This window comes from Temnothorax americanus, unplaced genomic scaffold (assembly GCF_048541705.1).
Source record: "Temnothorax americanus isolate GAGA-0224 unplaced genomic scaffold, ASM4854170v1 Scaffold19, whole genome shotgun sequence".
NCBI lineage: Eukaryota > Metazoa > Arthropoda > Insecta > Hymenoptera > Formicidae > Temnothorax > Temnothorax americanus.
This window is the reverse complement of record NW_027509329.1, coordinates 1,219,325-1,245,000: the sequence shown is the minus strand read 5'-3', so window position 1 is coordinate 1,245,000 and position 25,676 is coordinate 1,219,325. Positions and strand designations below refer to the sequence as shown.

Here is a 25,676-nt window from a genome sequence, read left to right as displayed (position 1 = left end):
AACCGAGGAATCGTTTCTTAGCTTACCTTTTACTTGCGAATTTAAACGGTGGATGTATTTCCGTTATATATTTTTTTACGTAATTATGAATATAACATTGAATAACATTGTTGCTGCGAATAAAATCTTGTCGTGAAATAAAATTAATGTGTGTTATAATTCTTGTGCAACATTTTTCATTAGCGCCGATCAGTTGCAATGATAATATATCATCCGTTTAATGCGACGTAATTTTCTATGCGCATATTTTAAGGTGACATGTTATTGCAATTCTTATTCGCATTTGGTTAATCTGCATTCACAGGCATATTTTTATGTATGGGCATAAAAGTCTGACAATTTAGATGCACAAAATAAAGCATGTTTATTTTTAAAATTGCATACATTAATGATTAAATTTTAATATAATTATTGTTTCAAATAATACATAATAACAATAATATTTTAAATGAGTTAACTTTTTGATATAGCTATTTCGTAGTTATATAGCAAAAAATTTTGCTATTAAGAAAAAAGAGCGTATATGATTATTTTAAGTATAGAAATATATATATCAATAGAATATATAAATATATTTATTCGGAGCACGTAAAAAATCTGAAGAAGATGAATGTGATTTTAAAACAAAGATATTTAACGGGAATCTAAAAAGAAAGTGCAGGATCTCACGCCTTTAATCGCGGCGATCAGACTGCGTCGCGTCGTCTCGTCTCGATCTCGTTCGCCGCTGCACGCATCTTTGAAAATCGAAGGTAAAAGCAGGGGACGACGTGCCAGGAGACTCGTGCGTCGCAGTAGGTGGGGCGTGTGGTTCCCAGTGTAGCGTAGGTATAGGTACGTCGTAACCCTGAGATCAGCCCGGGCATCAGTAATTCCTTCTCTGTCGCAGCATCCGAGTGCGGTAACGGACGTAGCGCGCGAGTCGGAACGGAAACCGGGATTTTTAAGCAACAGTGTCGCGGCGTGTCGTCAATAATCGCTCGTGCATGGTCTCGTGGCAAGTGAACGCATCGCGTTGCATTCCTGCGCGATCGAATGCACCGCACTCACGCACTCGGAACTGGTCCCTCACAACGCTCGAGGAAGCAGCATGCCCCGCTGCGATCGTTCACGTTGTTAACTTGACTCTTTGGAGCGAGCTTTCCCGAGATTCTGGAGCTTCGGAGTGGATGACAAGTTGTTGTAAAATGTCGCACGGACGAACGATTGAAAAATATGCTGCTATATGAGATCGGGCCGTGGAATATCTTGTAGAGACATTCCTCGTTGACACGTATAGATACGAGTGAGTCGAAGTGAGTCGGTTGTTTATCATGATTTCTACGTTTCGTAGTTTAAGAATTTTCACACGCGCGGTATAGTGTTCTAAGTAAGGCGTTTTTTCCCTTAATTTCCGGTCGTCGTTGACAGTGATTAATTTCTACTTCTGAATTAATGATGTATCCCCTGCCTGTCTATCGGTCGAACAATGTTACCTTGTGCGAACGTTCTTTCAATTACAAGCCGTCGTGCAATTTAATTGACAAAAAAAAGTCCGTGTACATCGATGCACCGTATCCGACAACAGCGGCCGCTGTTCGTCGCGTAGTCCGCTATTAATCCGTGCTCCATTCATGAATTGGTCATGGGGAAAGTATCGCGCACGGCGCGCTGCTTTCTGGGGCGTTTCACGTTCGATGACCCACAATTTGCGCAGCGCCCGTTCGCCCGTTATCGTCCTTCGCGTATCGCTTATCCGGGGAACATCCAGTATCATTATAAACGAAGATATCTCTTTTCTCGACCGGCCGAAGACTTACGGCCGATCCTTTATCGACGCGGTCCCCTTCCCTCAAGCTACAAGCGACGTGCTTCGTCGAGAAAAAAGTGTTACGAACCGGCTTCGAAGGATCCTTCACGGATTGCCGGCGAGATACCGATCGCGCCACTCTCGGAGGGCAGCGCGACAGGTACTCGAGAGTTCGGTTTTCGACGTTGGACCGGTCCGCCGCCAGAACGCTCGTCCTCCGGCGGGCCGTGATGATTTTTCGAGGTGTTCCCCGCAACGTCGCGGTCCCTCGCCGGAAACCGTGCTGTGTGGTCTCTTAAAAAAACTTTTCACAGAGCCACCGAACAAAAGCGGAGAGTGCCGCCAGTGCTATAAAGCGAGAGAAAAGGGGGGAAAAGATAGACGGAAATGAGAGAAGGTGGTGGCACGACTCAAAGAATTAAGGGTCTCCCTCTCGTCCTCTCGAGACTCCTGAAGTGATTTACGCTTCGCCAATGGCGTCTTTTGTCTACCGAACTACCTGTCAGCCGTGTTTGATTCTCGCAATATATACTACGCGCACCGCGAATTATATTGCGATTTCGCTGCCGCGACAATAATTCACGGTACCGAAGTGACCGATCAGAGACACACGTTTCATTTCTTCTCCCGGCGTCGTTAATGTCTCCCGCGAATAGAGCGTACCTATTCTATACCGGAAATCGCCGGCTGTCGCGAGTTTTCCGGCAGGTAAACTCTGCTTACTACGTCGCGTAGATAGTTCGTTGGATAACGAAAGTGGCTCGATCGTTGCATCGAGTGAGTATGACGTAGATAATCTCTGGAGAAACTCGTGATTTGTGTGTAGGGGCAGCGATGGATCCGACTGATGCCAATGTGATTGGGCAATGTAACGACGCAGCAGCGATCATTTGCATACTCGTAATTTCATCTCGATGATTCCTAGGTTTCGAAACGTGTTTTGTAAGAGGAGAGGATCTATATACTTTTTAAGAATCATAATAGAGTTACGAGTACGTATTTTTTAGGATCAGAACAGAGTAAATATAAAATAATTAGTTCTGTTTCTGGTTTTTTACATCTGTGATTACATCTAAGATTTGACGATTTTATTGTTTTTGTCGAAATTACAAATTGGCGTTCTAAAAGGTTGCTTTTCTTATTCCGTGAGAGCGAGTAATATCGCACGATATACCTTCTTAAAGAAAAAAAAGGTAAGAATTATTAAAGCACGTCGCGCGCGCGATACAAAGAAGTGTCTCATAGTGCCGGATCGAAAGGGTGACAACATCCGCCGGCTCGAACAATAGTTCTCATTCTTGCTAAACGCTGTTTTGTAAACGGGAAAAGCGAGCACCGTGAAACCGTCGCGTCGAGAGCGTGTAAACGTGTGTACACGTGTAATTAGTTTTCACGCTCGTGCATTGGCACTGAATAGCTTAAACAGCCGTCATATAAGTGGTCCTGTTACATGCGGCCTTATCTTATCGAGAGAACGCTGTGTCATGCATGATAGCGTCTCTTGCTTCGCTTCGCGTTCCTTGAAATTGCTTCTTTAATCCTCCCCTCTCGTAAATAACAGCCGGACGGGAGGAGGGAGGAGGACGACGAGACTTGATGGCGTGCATTAGGGTGGAGTCAAGCTTTAATATCGCTTAGATTATATAGGATGTCCCTAGAACCTTGGAGACACTTTATTGCAGATGTTCATCCGTTAATTGTCAGATAAGACCCTTTTGCGATTATGATCGATCACTTTGACCGACGAAGATAAATAACAAGTCTATATATATACACAATGAGTCTAAAATAAGCAATAATGTAGAGTGTCTCTAATTAACTAATTAAAACATAATAAAAATTTAACGTCATAATTTTTAAAACTTGTAAATCTTTGTTTCACAAGTATATCAGCTATAGCAGTGTTTCTATTACGAATTTACTTTGAAATATAATTTATTTCAAAAAATCTAAATATACAAAATTCGCTTAAAGATGTTTACTATATGACAGCTACATAAAAATTTAAAAAATAGAATTTTTGTCAATGGATAAACATTAATTTTTTCCTGTATCAGTGAGAATCTTTGCATTTGGTGCAGCGAAAGAGAGCCTGTCGATAGTTATCAGATTGGAATATCGATACGATTGAAGAGAGAAAGAAGTACTTTATTTACGAGATCGTCGACGTCCTTTTATAAGTCCGTCGACTCGAACGGTATCCCGTTTTCGGTACTGCGCGAAGGGGACAGTTTCATTTTATGGGCGACCGGCTGAACGTTCTCACGGGAGAACTTTGCCAAGGAAAAATGTCGTCGGGCCGTCGACCGTCGTGTAATCGCCTATAAACAGAACGAATGCAATCGATTAACGGGCGGCGGCAACATAAGAGATAAAACTTGGTTTCTATCGGAATCGGAGATGGCACCGACGTCTTTTTTTGCACCGCAAATTAGAACCCGCGAACAACCGGCAGAACGTCGTAACGAGCGTCTGTAACCTGTAATCTGTAATCCATAACCCGTAATCTGCACGATCGCAATCTGCGGTTGTAAATTAGATTTTCAACAAAACTCTCGCTCCCGTGTAACGACGTGCGAGTGATACTTTACGAGCTCGAACGCGTATCGCGAATGGAATTCTTCTTTAAGAGCTTAATCTGTAAAACGCTTTTGGCGAATAATTTGTACAGAACGCGATATATCATTTTCATATCGGCTCAATTGAGTCATTTACGTATCTATTTATACACGCAATCTAGCGTATAGCTGCATTTGGTCGATGAAAAGAAGCAATGAAAATAGATACGCCTATTATCTGAGAACTCTACACGCGGAGTATTTTACAAGCGCACGAGCCTCTTGACAAATTATTCGGAAGAAAGGCTCGAACGAGTTGAGAGTATCGAGATTTTAACATCGCGTCGGCCTCGACGGTAATATACTTCCTCGGCTCGCGGGCAAATAAATCGTAACAAACCTGGCCAGCGAGAAGCCGGGGCAGCCCTTCTCTTCTCCGGACCGGAGTACAAACAAACCATGTATCTTTATTACAGTAATAACTATAATCTCGGCTCTCTCCGTAGAGAGACCCCTTTACTCCGTGTATATGTTACACACCGGGCCGCGCAGTCCCTTTCTTCGTAGCTGCGTAATCAGTTAGCGTCTACCCCTGCCTCTATATACCGAACGCAGTTCCCTCATCGCTTTGAATCGCTTCCATCGATAGACGTGAACTCGGTAGTAGAATGCAGTCGGGACGCCATTAGAGCAGACGGTCCCGATGGACTCGCTGATACCGGAAGTTTAATAGCGCGATTAATGGAAGCCCAGTTTTATCTAAGTTCCCGAGTTCGGCGAGTCGCATTTTCGCCCATCGTTCCTTCATTTCTCGAATCTTTTCTAGAATTGGTCTTAGAATAACGAATAGAGAACTTAGATACTTCTCTGCGCTTAGATATCAACTCTTTCCCCCTCACTTCGGAGCCTCTCTAATTAGAATCTCAATTGCTTTAAGGGAGAAATTACATACCTAGCGCAAGAGATGTAATTTCGCGCGCATATCCGCCTTGATTACCGTCTTATCCGCGAAAGCGTGTTACAAAAACGCAGGGACTTCGTTATACGGTGACACGGAGGATATCGAGAAGTTAAGGATTGCGTTGTTCTTATGGGGCCCACTCGTTAAGACATTCGCGCCTTTTAATGACCAGGACTGTATGCGCAACGGGTTTATGGCCAAGGCAATGTCGTACATGGTGCGGAAGCGCGAGAAGTCCGCTCGTAAAATATGATGCGTATCTTCTTATTAGGAGTAAATTGTATCCTCATTACCTCGTGCACTTCTTCTTGGTGTACGCCAGGCACTTCTCGTCACGCCGCGCCGACTTGTTCTTATTTCGCTGTTTAACCGCGATCGGGGTGGTACCGACCAATCGGCGGTGGCGCACCTGCGACGAGATATCCGCAACGATACCGATAACTGTCGCGTCGCGATGCATTCGCATGCCGGTCTGCATCGGAATGACATTTGTCTCGAGCGCGCGCGCGTCTCGTACCGATCTATTTACTATGACGTCCCGCAAGGAACTCGTCTGTAACTCCACGCTATTAGGAATCACCGTTGTATCGGAGCTGCACGATCGCACACAGATCGATTAATTATCTATTTTATAGATTGGATCAGATCGCTGTACCATTTTGTGAAACGACATTTCTGCGACACAGGATATAATCAATCGAAACGTAACAGCATGCAGATATGTACAAAATATTTACGTACGGGTAAATTTATTCTTTCACAATAAAATTGTGAAAAATATTTGCGCCATTAAAAATATAGTGATACATGGAGGTTTGCTTAAATTCTGTTGATTTTCGTGCGACGTGCACGGATGTTAATCTTCGAGGACTATAGCGTTAATAATTTCTGGCGTGGTTAAAATTATTACGCTTCTTATGTTCCGCGACTTGTAAGTTTGACCAGAAATATAAACGCGATACAAATGCGCGGTACGAATGTTCCGAGCATTTAACGAATTTCCGGGCATTTAAATAAGGTCATAAATTGAAAGCAATATGGAGCTGCCAGATTTTTACCGGACTACGTAATGCGGTCCGTTGATCCGAATGCTTATGTTATGCAGACTCATGCCGGTATTATAGTGGCGTAATAAAAGCTTTAACTAGTTGCCACACACTGAGCGTTTCACTTCCTATAAGCGCGTTAATGATTATGACAAAAACGTTATTTTCTCGCACGCATAAACCGACAGTCAATACCATAACTATAACTCACCCGTCATAATGTCTGCCTTCATCAATGTTTATGCAAATTGCGGAGTTATAGTTGCATGGAGAAATTAGCATCAACTGTGCTCTATGAGATGACATCAAGCAACAGTTTTCACCCGTATAATAATAGCTTTAACGTAAATGTCAATGTATATTGCTTTTGACCTTTATGTGCGCGTAGAACTGTCTATTCCTTATTATCAATGATAATTGTCATCTAAATGATTAATTTAGAAAATTGGTGAGACGAACTATGACACACACATGCACTTTAAAAGCCATCGCTCGTTTTTCTTTAGCCTCAATTGTCATCTCCCATGATTTTTTTTTCTACTCTTCCATGCATATCGGATCATTGTGCCGAGTCTCGTTTGCAGTCTCATTTTTTCTGCGACGAGGGGGATGAGAGATCGCGGTAAGAGTATAGCCCTTGGCGGTGCGATTATTCATTGTGACATTGATTACGCGCATGGCACACATATATGCCGGCCCTACCATCGATACCTTTAGCCGTCCAGACGAATTTTGGTTCCTACCTTTTAAATCCTATCCTTTAAGTAATCTCGCAGCGTGCGTTACACCCTTACGGTCTCTAAAAAAATCTCAAATAGCTCATGAATATAAAGTATTCCAATTTGTCTCCCCATATGACCAACGATCGACGCGTGGAACACGCTCTATTAATCATCGGCTCGCGATTTATACATGGCGATATTACGCCCGCGACCCGCGACGCTTAGAATTAAGTCCCGGGCGAATCAATCTTCCGACAGAACAAAACTATTATATTCGCTGGTGCGTGCGCGCTATCTCCGCTTCAGATTTTATTCACGGTACTTGGTACCGATAAATCTCATCTCACAATGTTCCCACATCTCGTCTCCCTGTTGACTGATAGCGTGCTGTCACGTTCGCGTTCAACTTGACAGCACGCGCTTGTGCGGTATCGGGGAATTCGATTCGACGGACGATCTTTTGAGTTCTTCAGGGATCGACTTGGAGTAGGACGCAGGTCGCAAGAAAATGATTAACAATTGCCGTTTATTTATATACAACGGACATATGTGACGTGGCAACTATCGTCATGAAATTATTACATTGCAATGTTCTTTTCAAATATGGCTCGATATTTTAAACAGGTTTACATAAATATAACGGAATAATTACATTTCAGGAATAATAACGTTTGTAGCATTTTTCATGTATTATTATTATAGATTTTAAAAAATCATTTTTTACTTATAATTTTTATATTGGTAAATAGAGAGGACGAGCGTGGCCTAGTAGACAGCGCACTGGTCTATTGAGCCAAAGGTCCCGGGTTCGATTCTCGGTAGAGCTAGAAAATTTTATTCGCTCGTTCTCCTCTCGGAAGGCAATGGCAAACCACCGAGAGTATCTTGCCACGAGAACTTCTCTTAAAAATAAAAAAAAAAAAAATAAAAAATTGCCGTTCGAAATCGATGTATATGAAGAGAAGTCACCACGCTCGGACACGAGTAATAGGACTGAGGAGGAGGAAATAGAGATCGCTCTGTTGTTTTGCAAAATATAACGTTATTGAAATATTAATATCTTTTTCATATTTTTCCACAAGACGAATTACACAATATTATACATATATTAAAATCAATTGTACTGTCACGAGTGAGATATAACATTTTATCTCTTTCCCGCGTCATTCGTCATTCGCAATATCCGTTGCAATGACTTGATATCTAAATTACTACGTCAATCAAAATTGATCACATCGACAATCGTCCGTGCGCATTTTATGTACGTTACAATTCAATTGACAGGACATACGTCGTGCGAAACGGAAATCAAATTTTGACCGATAGCGAATCGCGGATTCTCGCGTGGGCGACCCGCGCACCGCGGCGATCGACCGCGTCGAGCCATTAATCCCGGTCGGGTTCGCGGCCAGTACAGATCGGAGAAACAAACCGCTTGTCCCATAGTGAGATGGTATCAACGTCAAAGCGCGAAAAATGGTCGGACGAATAAATCGCGCGTCGAACCTCACACCGCACAGTCCCTGCTCTCGAACGGCGCCTCGCTCTCCTCTCGATTGTTCTCTATTGACAATCAATCCTTTCCAACTCCATGGGGGACGCCACGATATCATAAAGTTCTTTCCCGATCAATTTCCTGGGAACCATTTTAGCTACATCGCAATTTGCTTTATGACAGTCGAATTTATTAGCGCTTTGTGATTCGCGTGATCTTGCTAATTGACTGCAAAAAACGTTTGATCGTGCGTACATATAATTAATATTTAATTATATAACATATAAATAAAATGTATTTTTTTTTAAATATGGATACTTTTATCTATTGCTTTGTTTCGACATTTATTAATGTTATTTATTCTCTATGTATGGCAATAAGAGGATTAATTTGTAATGTTATACGTTGACTTCAGTTACCAGAAGCCTGAACTTGTATCTGTCGTGAACATCTAGGCATTCTAAACCTTCGCGGGTTAATTGCTTATGTATATACCTAACACTTCCAGATGTGCGGGCTAAAATTAGGTGTTAATTTTGCTCGTTAGATCGCGGTCGAGAGGCATCTCGTCGAATATTTCGTGCTGCATTCAGCGGGAATGCGCGTGCGTCACGTGGACGAAGATAAATTGCGGAGCTACTCGTCGAGGGTGAAACTTTCAATTAATCGCGCTTTGAATACCGGCGACGAGTCCCTCTGTCGACAAATCGGCGACCGCGCCTTTTCGCTTTTTAATCACTCTCTTGGGCATCTCGAAAATTCAAATTAACCATACGTCGAACTCGACGAACTCGATGAATCAAAGCATTCTTCGAATTGTCGAATTGTTTGACTTCTCGTAAGTTACGCACCCATTCCGCGCTTAAGAATTCGTACGAATATATATCTGACGGACGCAGTTTGCGTATCTATTCGCGCCGCGTCAACGAATCACTGCCGAAGCATTCCAGTATTTTACGATCGTTTCGAGAAATGGCAAAAATCGCACGCATCAACGCGCATATCAAGTGTGACGTGTTGATTTGTAACGCATGCGATCGGCCGTAAGAAAGTAGCATATATGCGAACGAACCGGCGCGGATAGTTCTGTCATCGCGAATAAAAATTCGGGTCTCGGCAGCCCTCCGAGCTAAGCGCGATCGTGTTCCTGGTTCGTCGTCCTCTTTCCTTTCGTTCGCCGTGCCGACAAGCCGTGTGCCGCCGCGAATCTGGGACGATAAAACGAGGCTCGCGTCCCGAAACTCAAACGAGGCGGCGTCGTAAAACGCAGGTTTCAGGAAGGTACGTCGTTACCGCGACGAAGGTCTTCATCGCGTGGTGAGAGGAAGCGCGAGGAGAATCGTGCGCGTCTCGCTCGGTAGGTATCCGCCCGAATAAAAGCATCTCTGCGGCAAAAACTCGGGATACTTTCGATCGAATTAGCTCTCGCGTGCACGGTTTACTTTCGCGTGTACGCCCAAGTAATTAAGCGAGATACGGAGATACTTATGACTACTCGACGCGATAACAACGTTCTTTTTATTGATACGCGAGATAATAAAATACGGGATGGATATCTAATTCAACCGAGATTTCGATGCTTCATGTTCTAATAATTTGATGAAGATTTCTTAGAATTTTAATTATCGTTTTTAAAGAGAACAATTATTAACACTGAAGCTGTATTAAAATACTATATTTAAGTAATTGCATGAATCACAATATGATTGCAACGGTTTACGGATTAGACCTTATCAATTTTATTTTTCATGCATTTTTGGGTATTTATCATACAATGATTTGATTTAATGACAATTTCTTTCAATTTAGAGAATATAGAATGAATTAGATGTATCTCCCTTTCATATACAACGCTTGAGTTTCTCAAACGGTTCTCCAATCAAATAATCACCATCGAGATACGCCTTTTCGTGCGTCAAGCGACGATTTATCCGAAAGGCTATTCAAACCTATTCAATTCTCTTGTGCATATATTGTGGACCAGGTGGTCGAACGCGTCACCCACTCCCACGTGCTTGCGGTCCGCGTCATTCTTTCCTCCAAACGTTACACGGTATCGGTAATTGGCCGGCGTTGTAGTCGGCGCGGTGGAGTCATAACGACACCGTTCGCGGTCTCCGGGGTATCGAATCGAACACGCCGCGTTTTCCATAAGCGATAAGCGATCGCGCGGGTCCACGCGCGCGTGAGAAGATGCGCCGCAGACGCGGAAGCGTCTCTCGGTACTCTCGGCAGAGAGCCGCGCGCGCGCCACGACGGAACCTAAATACCTATCGCCCGTTAGGCGTGCACGCTCGTGCGCGCGTTTGCACGCTTTGGCGTGTGGAGGTGAGATAAAACGCACGCGGTCCACGTCGAGGTCGCGACGCGTGAGATCGCTACATGCGGCAGAGAAGAGAAGGCGCTGGAGAGAGAGAGAGAGAGGTGGAGGAGGCTCGATGCAACGTTCGTTTGCACGCTCGCACCTGACTCACCTCACCTCGCGCGCGCGCGCGCGCATACACACACACACACACTCACGTACACGTGTTTACGGTATTTGATCGTCGTTCACTTAGCACGGCCCAGTGACCCGTATAACCTAAGGTCTGCTTATGATCGAAGAGATTTCCGTGTATCTTTCCCTTAACGGGACGATACGAGAGCCAGTGTTGCATCTTACGAGGATCGTTTCGGTAGTAATAGTCGAGCGGCGTGTCGAATTCATTAAAGATATTCAAATTAATGCGAGTGACTTTTTTCGTGGGCGCATATGATTTTTTCCACTTTACGCCGACAACTCCGCAGTTCGGTATCGGTACCGTGTTCCACCGCGAGACGAAAATTAGCATTAATGGCAAAAGGTCTTGGTTCTTGTAATACTTTCCATGGTGAATATTTATAATCTCACACGAGTTTGTAGGACCATCTCGTATGGATACATTGGTGTTCTGTTTGAAATTCTACATTGGGTTTTTATTCGTGTCAAGCAGTATTGTCCAGAGATGTTGCAATAAACCAGAAGCTTAGAAAATCGCGTACAATTATATTGCCAACGGAATCGTGCGAGAGTCAAAAGGAAGGGAGGAAAATGGTTCTTACGATTTCTCTCCGGAATGTGCGACGTCGAGACTGATCGCCTTCGCTAATGTCGATGAATACAACTCGGGCGTGAGATGATTTATAACGTTAATTTTGTAACGAGCGCGAAACGCACGTCGCTTTGGCACGTGGTTTAGTTTTTACTTCCCACTCCCACGTCGGTGCTTCGCGCGCCGCTCGATACTTTCGATCGATACGAGATGAGACAAAGGTCTTCTCGCGCTCGAGAGGGGATCTGAAAAATTCGCAATTGGGTTGAGCGTCATGCACGCTCCGGCCGCGTCGCGCATGAAATATTCGTACGCCCGTTTTAAATACCGGCGGCTTTTAATGCATATAATTCTCGGATGATGATATATTATAATCTTTTTATGGCCGCCGCGGAGTGTGTACATTAGTTAGCGCGTGATTTAACTTTCATTTCCCACGTTTGCCTCCCCGACCGATCGATAACTCAACGTTCGGAGTCGAGTAGTTGCAAAAACGTCCGGTGTACTCGTCTGATGTATCTGCATTTAGTAAAAAAAAGAATACCAAACTTTCTGTGCTCCGTGATCCGTGATTATTCTTTTTCGCAAATGATTGACTATACGAATGAGCAGTCATCCTTCATCACGTGATATTCTTGATCTTCATTTTTTTTTAGATAAAATTTTATATTGCTTTTTATTGCATAATACCACTTTTTATTAGAAAACTGTTCATTAGAAAATAAGGACATCGCATGATTCTTATTTTATATTTCTTTCACATATTTATCGTCGCGTGCATTTGGCGAAACGAAACACTCGAGCGTTTGAGTATATGGACACTGCACGAGACATAAATACCATTTCTAATCTCTACAATGCACATCGCGCGCGTATCCGTTTTTCGCATATTTACCTAGAAATCGCGGCGACGACGTGCGTGATTCTCGGGCGCGATCTATGCGTGAGATAAATCCCGTACACGATCAAAAGCCGATACGCGAAATTCGCTGTCCGCTCCCACATCGCCGCGCCGCAGACAAGCGGGTTTCGCGCACACTCGAAGGATCCGCGTACGTTGTACGGAGCCGTATGCACGACATTCGATCGGCGGCTCACCTAACGCGGCCCAGTGACCCAAATAAGCCATCACGGTTTGCTTATGATCGAAGCGGTTTCCGTTTCTCCTCGGGCCCAATCATGCTCCTTCGAGAGGGCCCACCTTCTTCCACGCAGAATCGAAGTCCCCTTCTCCTAATTCCGTTCTGATGCTCGTGTGTGTATACAGCTTCTGTCTCATATCCTCATATCTGCAAACCGCGTCAACGCGAACGTCCGTTCATCTTCATTTCATCTCGGACGCAATCTTGCGTGTGATGGTACCTTTGGATAATACATCTGAATGACATGAAGTACCGTTTCGGTTTTTTGCGAGAAACATTCTAAGACTGCGCAAATCGGCGATTTAAGCAGAAACTTTTTTTTATCTCGACAAGAAGAAAATAATTAATTTTTTAATAACGTTCTTGTCGCGCAAAACTTTATTTCAAGTTTAATTCTAGATGCAACAGATCGTGAAAATACTCTTTTTTTTCTTTCCTCGTTCTTTTTCATTCAACGTTTTCCTGACTCGTCTCATCCACTTTCCTTCGCGGTACATTCTCCGCCAGCTGCTGCCGTTAATTATCCCCGCGTATTTTTCACTCGTTGGTGCGTCGTGGTGGGACGATTAGCCATTTATCACGCGCGACGCGCACGTAGAAGCGATCTAATTATCGGCAAGATCTTCGACGTTGCGCGTCGTCGTCGTAAATTCCCTTCAAAAAAGACGCTTTGGTCCTCGACCGCGCATGTGTGTGACAGGTGAAACGACCGCGACAGATATAAGATCGTGACATCGAGCCAGAGATCGTTTTTGACGCAGATTATGCAGATGAGGCTAGTCTTCGACTAGGAAAAAGGACGGGGAAATCGGTAAATAGAATTGTGAATTTATCTTATTCTTTCGTGATCGCAATTTTTGATTGAATCGCGATTTTATTTTGTTCAATGGAAAGTAACAATAATAAGATTGACATCTGTTATTTAGAGCGTCTTGATGCATTTAGATCCAGTTCCAGGATCCAAATGCATACGTTGTTGCAAATTACTCTTGTCGCTTTTGACAACCTGCTTCGTACAAGTTTCCTGCTTTTTATCGCCTCTTTCCGTTCACGCGACGGCCTAATTAAGACAAGTGTCCGTAATATATTTTGACGTTTCGGAGATATATTGGAGATATTACATTCCACACTCTTTTTTTCCGCGTTAACTGTTCAACGGCAGAAATGTAGACCGTACAAATCATCGTACGAACTATTAATATTTCGACCAGAGTGAGTATTAAGTCGTCATAAGTCATAAGCAATACGTCCCCAAGCGATACGTCGTTTGTTTGAAAGTTCTGGAGCATGACGGTGAATGTGGCACGATCGAGCGAGAGCGCACGCGTTTGACATGGACCGCGCGTTATCGGAGGATCATTTCTGTCATACGATTGTTTGATTACGTCATAATGAAGACCGTGCGCGTGCATAATGAGCAATCGTGCGAGCATCGGTAGGGATCTTCTTGCAGGAGAATTGCGTAAGACGTGACTAATCGTAATAGCGAGAGTCGTCAATCTCTAGTACAGTCGTGTCTTGTTCGTGTCTGTTGCACGAATTGATAAAATCGAAATTCTTTTATTCTTTATTCTCGGCGATAGTCTACGCGCGTATCCCGTGTGTGTTATTGAGCGATATTGCCATAAATAACTCTCGTGTGAAGCTGTGAAGTCAGGGGCAGCTGCGCTGGAAAGCCTTTATCCAGCGAATTCGGATGCGCGGCGATTACTCACTGTCCAGCTATACTAAATACCGTCATTTTTACACTCAGGCAAAGCTGTACGCGCTATTCTCTGGGAACAACGCGCATGTTTTAGCGCGGTTGTTTGATACAAATCCATCCATTGTTACGAGAATTCTATTTTTCCATACTTAGCGTTCAACGTTAACAATGCGAAAGCAACGCACAGAAATTTTGAAATATGTTTTCACTTCGCGAATGTAGTATTCTTGAAGGAAAAGTTGCGGCGTCAAGAGAGAGAGAGTACAAGATACGTGTTATGTCCAATGTGTAAATTATGTCTTCGGTTCCTTTTAAGACCGGTTACGTCTTGAAGCATCATTTCACATATGTATATGGTCTTACCTGCGACTTATTCAACAACTCATTTGAAAGAAGGAAGCATAAAGCAATTGGAACTGAAAGATAGAGCATCAATTAACAATAATGTCTTACTACATCATCGCTTTTATATTTCCGAAACTAATATTTAAAAAATAAACACGATGAGAAAGATAAAAATAATCCAATGTCTTATATAAATGAACTAAATATTTGAAATATATTTTTGCGCTCTGAGAAAAGTTTATTGAAATCAGTTTCTATCAATAATACATATGAAATGTGCAATATGTTTCTCTAACTAAATTTAAAAACATTTTTTATTAACTAAATTGCTCATCGGATAATTGCTGATATTTAGTCTATATTAATGACATTTTAGCAATCTAAATTAATATATCTGTGTTTGATTTTTTAAATTACAGGTATTATCGTGGCTTTGCAAGAAAGACGAGGATATTCTATCGAAGCACGCACAGCACATAGCGACGAACTTGACGTCGGCGCGTCTTCACGAGTGAGAATTCGAGAAGTTTTACTTCACGTCGATGGTAAGTAACGTTGATTGTCCCATAACAGTTAATGGAATCGAAAGGAGAGCTCCCCCCCAAGAGGAATCAAGTCGCTCTCCTAAGAGAAGATTTCACTTTTTTCGCGACCCATTGAGCCGCCCGTCACGCTTCGATGCGAAAGAAATTCCGTCGCGGAGGAACCCGAAAGGTGGCTGCTGCAACAAGCGCGAGATAATAAAAGATTCCTTTGTGACAGGTGGACTGTTGCAAAGACCCCTGCTAAGTGTGCGCACTTCCTCCTTTTTTATTTATTTCTGCCAGCGAAATGAAGAAATAACGCGAAAGGAGTCGTGAAAGACGCCGAAAAAGATAAAGGCGAAAATGATTATTTCTCTCGCATCTGATGTAGACTTAATATGGTCAGAAAGCGCGTTCTTGAAATATGCGAAATAGGGAATGGCGTAAAATAATGAAGATATTCACTTTAGCCATACATTCGCTTTCGCGTCGAATGTTTGCACGTTAAAACCATAGGATTAACGTAAGATAGGATCTTAATTCATTGCGCTTGAACGGATTCATCTTTGGCCGATCCATTCATGGAAGTTGAGTATACTTTTCGAAATACTGCTTTTTGTTCAGCATTAATTGTTTCTCAAAAACAGTTTTACATGATTTACGTGATTTGAAAGACATGTAGCGTCAATATAAGACAGAAGGTCGATATTTATTTATAAAATAAGATCAATATGATTTTTAACAAATACGCGCGGCACGATAATTTTTGTTCGAAAATTTATTTTTACCGTCAATTTATATATAATTTTGTAATATATAAATTGACTGATCGACCTACACATATAACTTGTTCTTAGAAAAAAAAACAGTGTGAATATATTTAGTTGAAAATATGTAGTTTGTGAAAAATGATCACACGTACACTTTCAACTTTTTTATGTGTTTTCTGCTTTAATTTTACAAATCTGAAAAATCCATGAAATCTTATATTTTATTATTTAAAATAATAAAGTAAAAAAACATTTTTTATATTATTTTTTTAAAGTTGCATTTGATGGTTCCTGAAATAAAAGATATTTTTCAAAATATATGTTTCTGAAATTGATAAATATTAAGTTATTTTTTATTTAAAATAATGCATAACTATATAAATGCAACAGTTCGCTATATTATCTACTAAACAACAAATCTAAACGCGTTCTCTACTCAGCCGGTAACATATTTCTTTTTATAGTTCCTATATACAATCTAATATTAAACGTATGTACATTTACCTTTTTACAGATATTTACATTTGGAAATAATTTATTAATTGTGTGAAATAGTTTGGACGTAGTAACAGTAACAGTTATCAATAAATTATTTTTTATTCGATCGTTAGTCGAGTTATCTATGATCGGTAAGTAGATCGGCTAATCTTGTGGCGCCGTCTACTAAGGTTTCTTTTGAATGATTCTCAAACCGATGCAGGTCTTCATAACCGACTGAGCGTGGCGCGTAAATTACAATAGCGCGGTTGTGAGTGAACTATAATAGTGACACGTATTTTCTTTTTGACACTTGTTGCCTAGTTAATCGGCAAAATCTCACCGACGTAATATAATGGGCTGATTTGATCGTGACTATTAATTTGAAGTAGCGGAGGCCGCTTTTTTGAATAAGTTCCACTCGCAGTGTCGTACACTTCAATTACTATAATACCTGCTAAGATGGATGATGGAGAGTCGATTAACATTCTATACAGCAGGTGAAACTTGTCGATCTACTACTAAGTGCATACCGCGGTCTTTTCTTCGCAATTGATGGCGCGGTAGCATATTTGCGGATTCTCGCTTCCGTCCTCTGATAACGTATATTGATAGGACTTGTTGCGAACTTGACCTTTGACGGTTTTCCGGTGATTTCTCAAAACTTTCACAATCGATTATATAGTCAACATTTTTTTTTTTTAATTTTTCGTCAGAGATTGACTAGAAGGCCCGGTCAATTAAATTAGCAAATTTTTTCCTATTATATATCACTTATTCTTAAAATAATTAACTTTTTGATTGTCTCGTAATCGTAATTTTGTTTAGAAATAACGCAAAAAGAAAGTAGTTCGATATCGAGAGTATTTGCATATAAATGAGAGCAACGTCGAGAGATAAAAAAGCTGCGATCACATATACAGCACGGCGCATTTCCGTAAGCTTACGTAAAGCGCGATTACGTGAACGTTAGCACAGCAATTAAGCGAGTTGAACGATCGTAAATGTTACGTTATCGATGTTACGCGACGAGTCACAACTTAGCGCGATAATACGACGTTGGGTCCTTGGCCGGTTCGTGTCGTGGAAAATTTATTGCGAAAGAACGCGACGTTCCGCGGGGGCGTCTTTCCTTTTTTGCGAAAGACTAAACTTTCTCTCCGGCGGTAGTATTGCCGAAGTATTACGCGTAGCACAGACAGTTTTAGGGCCCAATAAAGGTCCATCGGTGCGCCGACGGACAGTTGTTATTTAATTAATCAGCCTCAAAGCGATGCGAAACGTCGGGGCGAACGATCAGAGAGATATAAAAGCCGGTCGGGCCCGACGGTGCAACGTGCAACGGTCGGTTGTGCGTGGACGTTAATTAATCACGTTGCACCCACTTCAATTATTCGTTTCATGCAGGATGCGCTCGAGCGCGTGGGTCATTATCCAAAAATGTGTACCCATCTCTCGTGCTCTCCTCCATTTTCTCTTCTCTTTTTTTTATAATACTTCTTACGCGGCCCAATAACCCCCATTGCTACCCACACGCTGTGTCATAGGTGTCACCGATTATTGCCGCGATGGTCGAAAAGCGCCATTATTTGGGTCATCTTGACGGAACTGGAACGGAATTATTGGCGATTTTTTATTGAACGATCCGCCGCGCGCGTTTCGCTCCCTGTACGACGACGAACGGGCGGTATATATGGAGCATCAAGTAATTACACGACACTGCTCGAACGGCGAGCGCGTCAATTGAAGCCGCCGTAAGTTTAATGGCGACGAAAATTGCCCCCATCTGACTATTTCGGAAAGATCGCGCAATATCGCTGTACCCTGTTTTTCTGAATCAGTTACTCGGTAGTGGCAGATTTTATGTTTCGTTTCGAAGCCAAGATAATCGAAAACGTGTTTCGCAACAACGACCGCGCTTCGGTGTTTTTCCACGAGTATATTTGCTACGAGTGTTGCGCGAATATTGATGACCGCGGATACAAGCTGGCGTAGAATGCAATCGTCGATAAGAATGCAAAAATTATCGTAGACCTTGGGTGAGGTTGTGACCGGACGGCACGAGTTGAGCGGATTCCGGCGGATAATATTCCTATCAAACGGTCGCCACTCGGTTTTACCTTAGTCTACCGAGAAGGTAAGTTTGCATCAACGCCCCGATTATTTGCAAGACGCTAATAGGATTTATTTGTTTCAGAAGGATGTCCCTGATGGATCACCGTTGCTGCTTCTCATCCCTGGATCCTCGCTTTACATCGCATACAAGATAGGGTAATTAAGGATAAAATTATTATATCCCATTTATTTGAATTTTTATTTCAGACTGATGTCCTTGGTGGATCACCGTTGCTGCTTCTCATCCCTGGATCCTCGCTTTACATCGCATACCAGATAAAGGTAAGTAATTATAAAATAATTATGTGATAATTATTTTATGGTTTTGTTGCAGATCGACGCCCGGAATGGATCGCCGTTGCCGTTACCCGTCTTTGGATCCTCGCTTTACCTCGCATACCACATAAGGGTAAGTCCCGATAATTATGTTTTAATTATGTACTAATTCGCTTCTTTTTTTTTCAGGTTCCCGCCTCGGATGGATCGCTGTTCTGTTGTTGCTCTGCTTCCCCGGATCCTCGCTTTACATCGCATACCGGATTGCCGCTGGCCAACGTTGGATCATCGTCGAAGGACAAGGTAAGTAGAAGGTAAGTATCGATAATTTTTTATAATTAGTCAGGAGAATTTGTTTCAGAATTAATTAATCTTTAATTCCAGATCATCATTTCAACGTTACAGGCCGTTTCACAATATCGTAAAGGTGTCTCACAACGCGAGTTTCTCGCCTCGGTGTGAACGTCGCTTTATTTCAATAAAGTTGCACAATTATTCGATTTGCGTATTTCGGCTTATTTGTTTAATCGTCACGATGCTTTTATTCCAGATAATTATTCCGATTGGAGGACTCTATGTCCCACGATTGTTAACTATGATCACGCACTCGGCTATGATCATCACTCTATTATACAATGTTCGTGCGCAGTATTAACGAACGAGTATTCGGTAGTTAAATACAATGATTAATAATGTCCGCACAATATTCCGTATCCGCGTGACCCAATGCCCGTGGTTGTTATATACTCGATAATTGCACTTCCGTTAATTAACAAAGTATCCGATTTTCAACTCGCGTATTGTTGCTTACACTCGATTATATTTGGCAATTAATTGCCCCTCGCTGTTAGTTAAGACGAGTAATTTAACGCGATAGTACGCGGGAGTTCTCGGTTGTAAAGTATAACGCGTATGCCGATTGTACAGAGTGTGATACGTGTGTTCGCCACGGCTATACCCGAGAGACTGCCTCGAGCGGTCGCTCTCGCTTGGGCTCCCCACTTATGCCGGCGCGTTCCCACTCCTCGGAACTTTCTCGATCGTCTATTGTTCGCGGCCGGCACATCTGGCGCGATCCCGCGAAAACACGATGATTTTCACTACCCTCTCGCGTGCTCTTTTGCGCGTCTCCCGTTTACGCCCGTTCTAGAAGGTTCCCGTGGAAATTTCCACGCGCAACGCAGTGCGAGAACCTTCCCTCCTTGGCACCGCTGCACCAGGTTTTCACTCGCGATTAACTTTCGACGCGGACTGCGCCGACCCCTGCGCACCTCCCTGGAGATGCTTCCGATGACGAATTTGGGTGTTCTCCCTGTAGAAGATGTCCGGGTGACGTCGATGTCGTCGGCCGTTGACGCCGACCCTCTGGCGAGGTTTCTCGGGACCTGGTATCGTCGTTCCGGGCCACTGTTCCCGTAGATGATGCGTTTCCTAGGGATCTCCGCCGGAGCTCGACGTCGACCCCCTTGGCGGGTGTCCCAGGACCTCTCGCGACGGATTACGTCGTTTGTTCCCGGGGAAGATGCATTTCCCGGGGAATTTGTCTGACCTTGACGCCGACCCCCTGGGAGGGTGTCCCAGGTCCTGGTATGGCCATTGGATGGCGGAGTTCCTGGCGAAAATGTGTTTCACCTGGAGTTCGTCGGACGATGGCGCCGACCCCCTGGGAGGGTGTCCCAGGTCCTGGTAAGACCGTCGGACGGCTAATTCCCTGGCGAAAATGTGTTTCGCCAGGAGGTTGTCGGACGTTGGCGCCGACCCCCTGGAGAGGCTCCTCCGGTCCTGGCGAGTCCGTTGGACCTCTCTTTCCCTGGGGAAGTTACGTTTCCCGGTGGTTTTCACCGGGTCATGGCGCGCACCCTCTGGAGCTATGTCCCAGGTCCTTAGATGATACTTCGGCCTGGTTGTCCCTGGGGAAGATGGTTTTCCCACGAACTTGGTCTCTTCCTGGCGCCCACCTCATGGACGCACGCACCGGGTCCGGGGGATATTCCTCCGTGCCCCCAATACGGATTATCGCCGTAACTTTATGTCGGCGATTCGGTTAACCGTGCTTATCGACCTCCGATCTTTATCGTTCCGCTTATACCGACAACCGCTAAATAATATAATACTTTTCTGATCGGCGGTTAATCAAAGCCTCAACTAAACTAGGTTTTATCCCTATCGGAGGTGTGTTGTTCTTAACCTAAAACTACGCGCGGTCTTCGCCGTCTTACCGAGCTTGTATCTTAATACTACGCAAAATCCTAAATCTATCCGGCCACATGGGCTTTCAACGCAACGTAATCTTGTATCTTTCAGAAGTGCCGTAAGTGTAATCTTAAAATAAATTGAATCATGGCAAAATTAAAAACTCAAACGAAAATAAATGTGACCATTTTGTCAAGCAACGAAAATAATAATTAAACAAAAGAAACGTGTATTTTATATCCGTATCTCTCCGGGTGCCTCTCCGGCCTCGGGATCGTCCTTCACTACTCTACCCCCTTTTACCGGGGCTCCCATGCCTCGTCTTCGCTATCACTCTCCCCTGACGGTGACTCGAAATCGTCTGAGGGTTGATCGACCGGGCCGATTGGGAAATCATAATTTGCAAATTCCGCAATCTCGTCTATTAGCGGACGCGGCGCGGGAGTCGCTATCGGGAGCTGTAATGCCGACATTAACAGCGTGGGCGGCATGCATCGGAGTTCGGTTTCCCGTGATGCGGATGTCGCTACTGCGTTTCCTTGAGGCGGCTGCTCTCCCTCCACCTCTCGTTCGGCCTGTGCCGCGCGTGGCCCCGCAACGGGTAGTCTCTGTAAAATCACCCGGGGTGATCGTTTCGTCAATCGACGCGGCTGCTGGGAAGCGGCCGGTCTCAAGGTAAGCGGCGAAAAATACAACCGCGATCAAAGTACAAAACGTTGTTAACACGACGGCGGAACGAAAGGATGATGTTGAGAGGGACCGCCAGGGAGGAGTACGCGTAAAAATGTACACGGTCGTTCTCGTAACCCAATTACAGGCGCACCGCCGCGCGCCGGTGGATAAGGCGAGGAAGTCGCGCCAGGAATAGGAACGAAGCATTATGTCGGCACCTATAACGGCGACTCGCGCGACTCGTGAAATCACGGCCGATTCTGGGAAAGAAATTCCATCGAGTTTTAGAAACCGCTGTGGCCGCGTTCGTACCTCGCGAATCGCGGCGTGCGCGCGCGCGTGTTGCGAGCGTGCCTGGTGAACACTCGACATCGGGTGTAACGGATTCTGAGGAATTTGGTAACGATCGATCGATCGTGAAAGTGGCACGAGTCGTGCGACCAAAGTGCAAAACTCAATGCAAACGAAAACGCAATCTTACTCGCGGAATCTTACGCTAAATGCTCGATTAACTCTGTCAACTCCTAGAACTCACATTGAAAAAAAATTAAGATACCAAAGCACACATTATTCACATTATTCACATCTTATGTTTTTTGGTAATAATAAACAACGATATAAAGATTTGCCAATGATGCAAATCAACTGTCCTTTTATGTATAACATCAATATAATACCTGCATTAATATCTACGCATGAGAGCGACCCGCGGAACAAATACACGGTTACATCCGGCCAACGTGCTCTTCGATACCACCGGCGTTGAGCGCGTGTCATGACGCGCGCGCGGGAAACCATTTCAAAATCCACGTACAAAAGCGCGAATCGGCACAAGGCGCGGTTATGCTCGTTAGCTCTCGCCGTACTCCTCTTACCCGATGCGCAACTTTCCATCATACGCGGTCGTCACGCGATAATCAAGGCGACAATATGCTGACCGCTATCTGATGTGCCGCGTAGTCGGATTCTTTTCGCAATACTTTAACTTTAAGTGTTTTTATAAAATACCAGGTCGCAATTACCGAGCTACTTAATTTGCAGTTGACCTCGGTTGGGACCGCAACTGGTCAGTCGAGATGATACCGCACGATGAATCGTTAAACGAGTTAAAAAATTAAATCTTAAGTTAACGGTTTTTGAAATAGAAAAAATAAACAAGTTTGATCGTAGGAAATTATTAGATGCTGTTAATCGAGAATCCAATAAATAATCAACAAGATCTTTATTCACACAGTGCAATTTAATGCGCTATCTCGCACTTTTGAATATTATAGAATTTTCCTATTGCGTCATTTAGTTCTTCAAAATAAAATTTTTTATTTCTAATCTTCGAGTCCGGATTTCAAAAATTTTGCACGATGAAACCCCCTCGATTTCACCTTGGAAAAGATTAGAGTATAAGCTTCTTTGAGCTCAGTTCAATCACTAACGCTCACTCGGTATCATTTCAATCGAGTGTGTTTATTGGGTGCTAAGTAGCATTTACGGGGGCACACGGGTGGGTCCCTCGAATTTTAGAACGTCTATCGCGCGGAATTGCACCCACACCCCCGTGAAAGCGAGTACGCGCCTACGCGTGCTCGACCCCACGCGTATAACACCCACTTAATGCACGATAGATTTATCACGGGCAAAAGGAAGAGACGCGGTCCTCCCTATCTGAACGCAACATCTGTTTCGCGATTAAGTCCCTCGTTTAATCGATTTGCGATGCTGCTCTGTTGCAGAAATCGTTGAAAGAAATTTTCGATTCTTGTGACAATTGCAATTTACATAGTACACTTTACTTTAAAATATGCATGAAGTAAATATGCGCGTAAAATTGACTTTTAACGATTCGAAGACTTTTAAGTAGACCGATAAGTTCGCGCATACCTTTTTTTTGTCGATGAAAAAACAATTTATCGACGGTCAGCTCTTCTTCGCTGCAAATTATGACTGAAATATGCATCGATGATCAATATCTATTTTCGTTTTCAATTTATATGCAACATTTATTCAACGAAATGATATTTTTGCCGTATGACGCGTTGTTTCGCTGGAATTCTTACCGTTGCGCGAGGTGTGCTGTAATATCATGTGAAAATTGTGTTTTCTCCAAATTTGGTACACGTATAAATTACTTTGCATATAATCTTTGGAGGGCCATTCTACAATTTCACTCCGTAAAAATGGCGATTCAGTGTCGTCTGTGAGTTGCCTTTTTCTCATGGCGCGCAGTCGTACACGACACGGGTCGACGTTGTGTTACGCAATGTGCGGTTTCGAAGAAGAAACCGTAAAATGCCCCGCCTTCTTAGTGTTAATATATAATAACGGGTCACGAGACAAACCTAATAAACAAGGCCCGAGAAACCTTGGAACGTAAGGCGCGCGTGTGCGCAAAATTACACTTTATATGCAACGTACGTTGTCGTTGTTCCCACCCTATGACGTGATATCTACTCCTTATAGGAACATTTCTTATCGTCTTTATATAGATAGATCTTTATCTTGATTTTCATTTATTGTCGTCGCCAAGAAATTTTTTACATTAAGAGTGTCACCGGATAGAACTCTCGTTCAACGAATGGTTTTATCGTATGTAAATATAACGATAATAAACGCAAACACGTATGGTATTCGTTGAAGTTTAACGATATCTTAATGAGCAGCGGGAACACGGCCAAAGCGCGCAATAAAGTATCGCGAAAGTTTTACGACCCATAACTATGCACGTGGCCTCTTGCCATCTGTCGTAAACATTTTTCAGCGTTTATCATAAACTAGCAACATAATATTTAGTTAGAAATTATTCTTTTTTTGAATTGCCTAACGAAAAATAGATATAAATTTTATTTATCAAAAATTTAAAGAATGAACTTGTTTAATTTGCTCTATATATATGAGACAATGTCTGTTAAATAAATAAGTAATCAAATTAATCCCTATTTTTGTGTTATTTTTATCGTAATTTTTTTTTAAATTGTTAATAAATTAAATATAAGTGCATTTTATCGCGCGTTACTAATGGCGATTAATTAAATATATGTGCGACGACGTTATTTTAAGAGGGCAAGCTTATTCTAACATGGATGTTGGAAAGTAATTGTGTGTAACTGGTACTATAAAATACTGCCGCCAAAAATTGTAAAACCTGCAATTTATTTAGCCCAAGAAAACGTCAGCCCGAAAGAACTCGTGTTTGAAATATCGTTCTGCACGTGCGAGACGCGCGTTTCTCACACCCATCAGCGCGCGGCTCGGTGCTAAACGGAAGAGAAAGGAAGGCGAAACGGGAGGTGACATCCCGCGAAGGTCACCGTAGGGACACCTCGAGGCGTTTTACCTTCCGGCGTGAATTACGAGACGACGCGAGGCAGGTTTCGCTCCACTTCGAGCCGTCGATTAACCCACATTTTCGAGGTGTACCGCGTTTTATTATTATTTTTTTTTTTGCGCTATTGCACCTACGCGCGCAGTCATTTATGCGTAACGCGCTTTCTCCGTCTCTGTCGCACCTTCCCAGATGAGTGCAGCAATAGACGTGAACCCGCATGCTGTTCACGCGCACGCACATAAAGAAACGGTGTCGTTGCACCGCGTACCGAACGTCATAACTCGGCATAGTTTCAGTAGGCCCGCGTTGCTCGCGTTAAACGCTTCTTCGCGCTGCAGACAGATTTGTTAGAGTGAATCAGCAAAGCGTTGTGATGACGGCTAGCGTATACTTACTAAGCCCCGCGCGCTCATTCTCGAAGTCTAAACATACGCGAAACGAATGAGTGATGTCGAGGAATTCCGCCATTCACCGTTATGAAATTTTAAATTAAGAA

General features: G+C 43.3%; 1 protein-coding gene across 1 annotated transcript in view; it reads left to right on the top strand.

The window, feature by feature from the left end:
* The window catches only part of LOC143896615 (uncharacterized), a 292,658-nt gene that overhangs the window by 226,559 nt on the left and 40,423 nt on the right, over positions 1–25,676 (top strand). Inside the window, 1 exon segment of the mRNA XM_077404566.1 lies at positions 15,254–15,379. Coding sequence (XP_077260692.1) covers positions 15,254–15,379 — 126 coding nt within the window.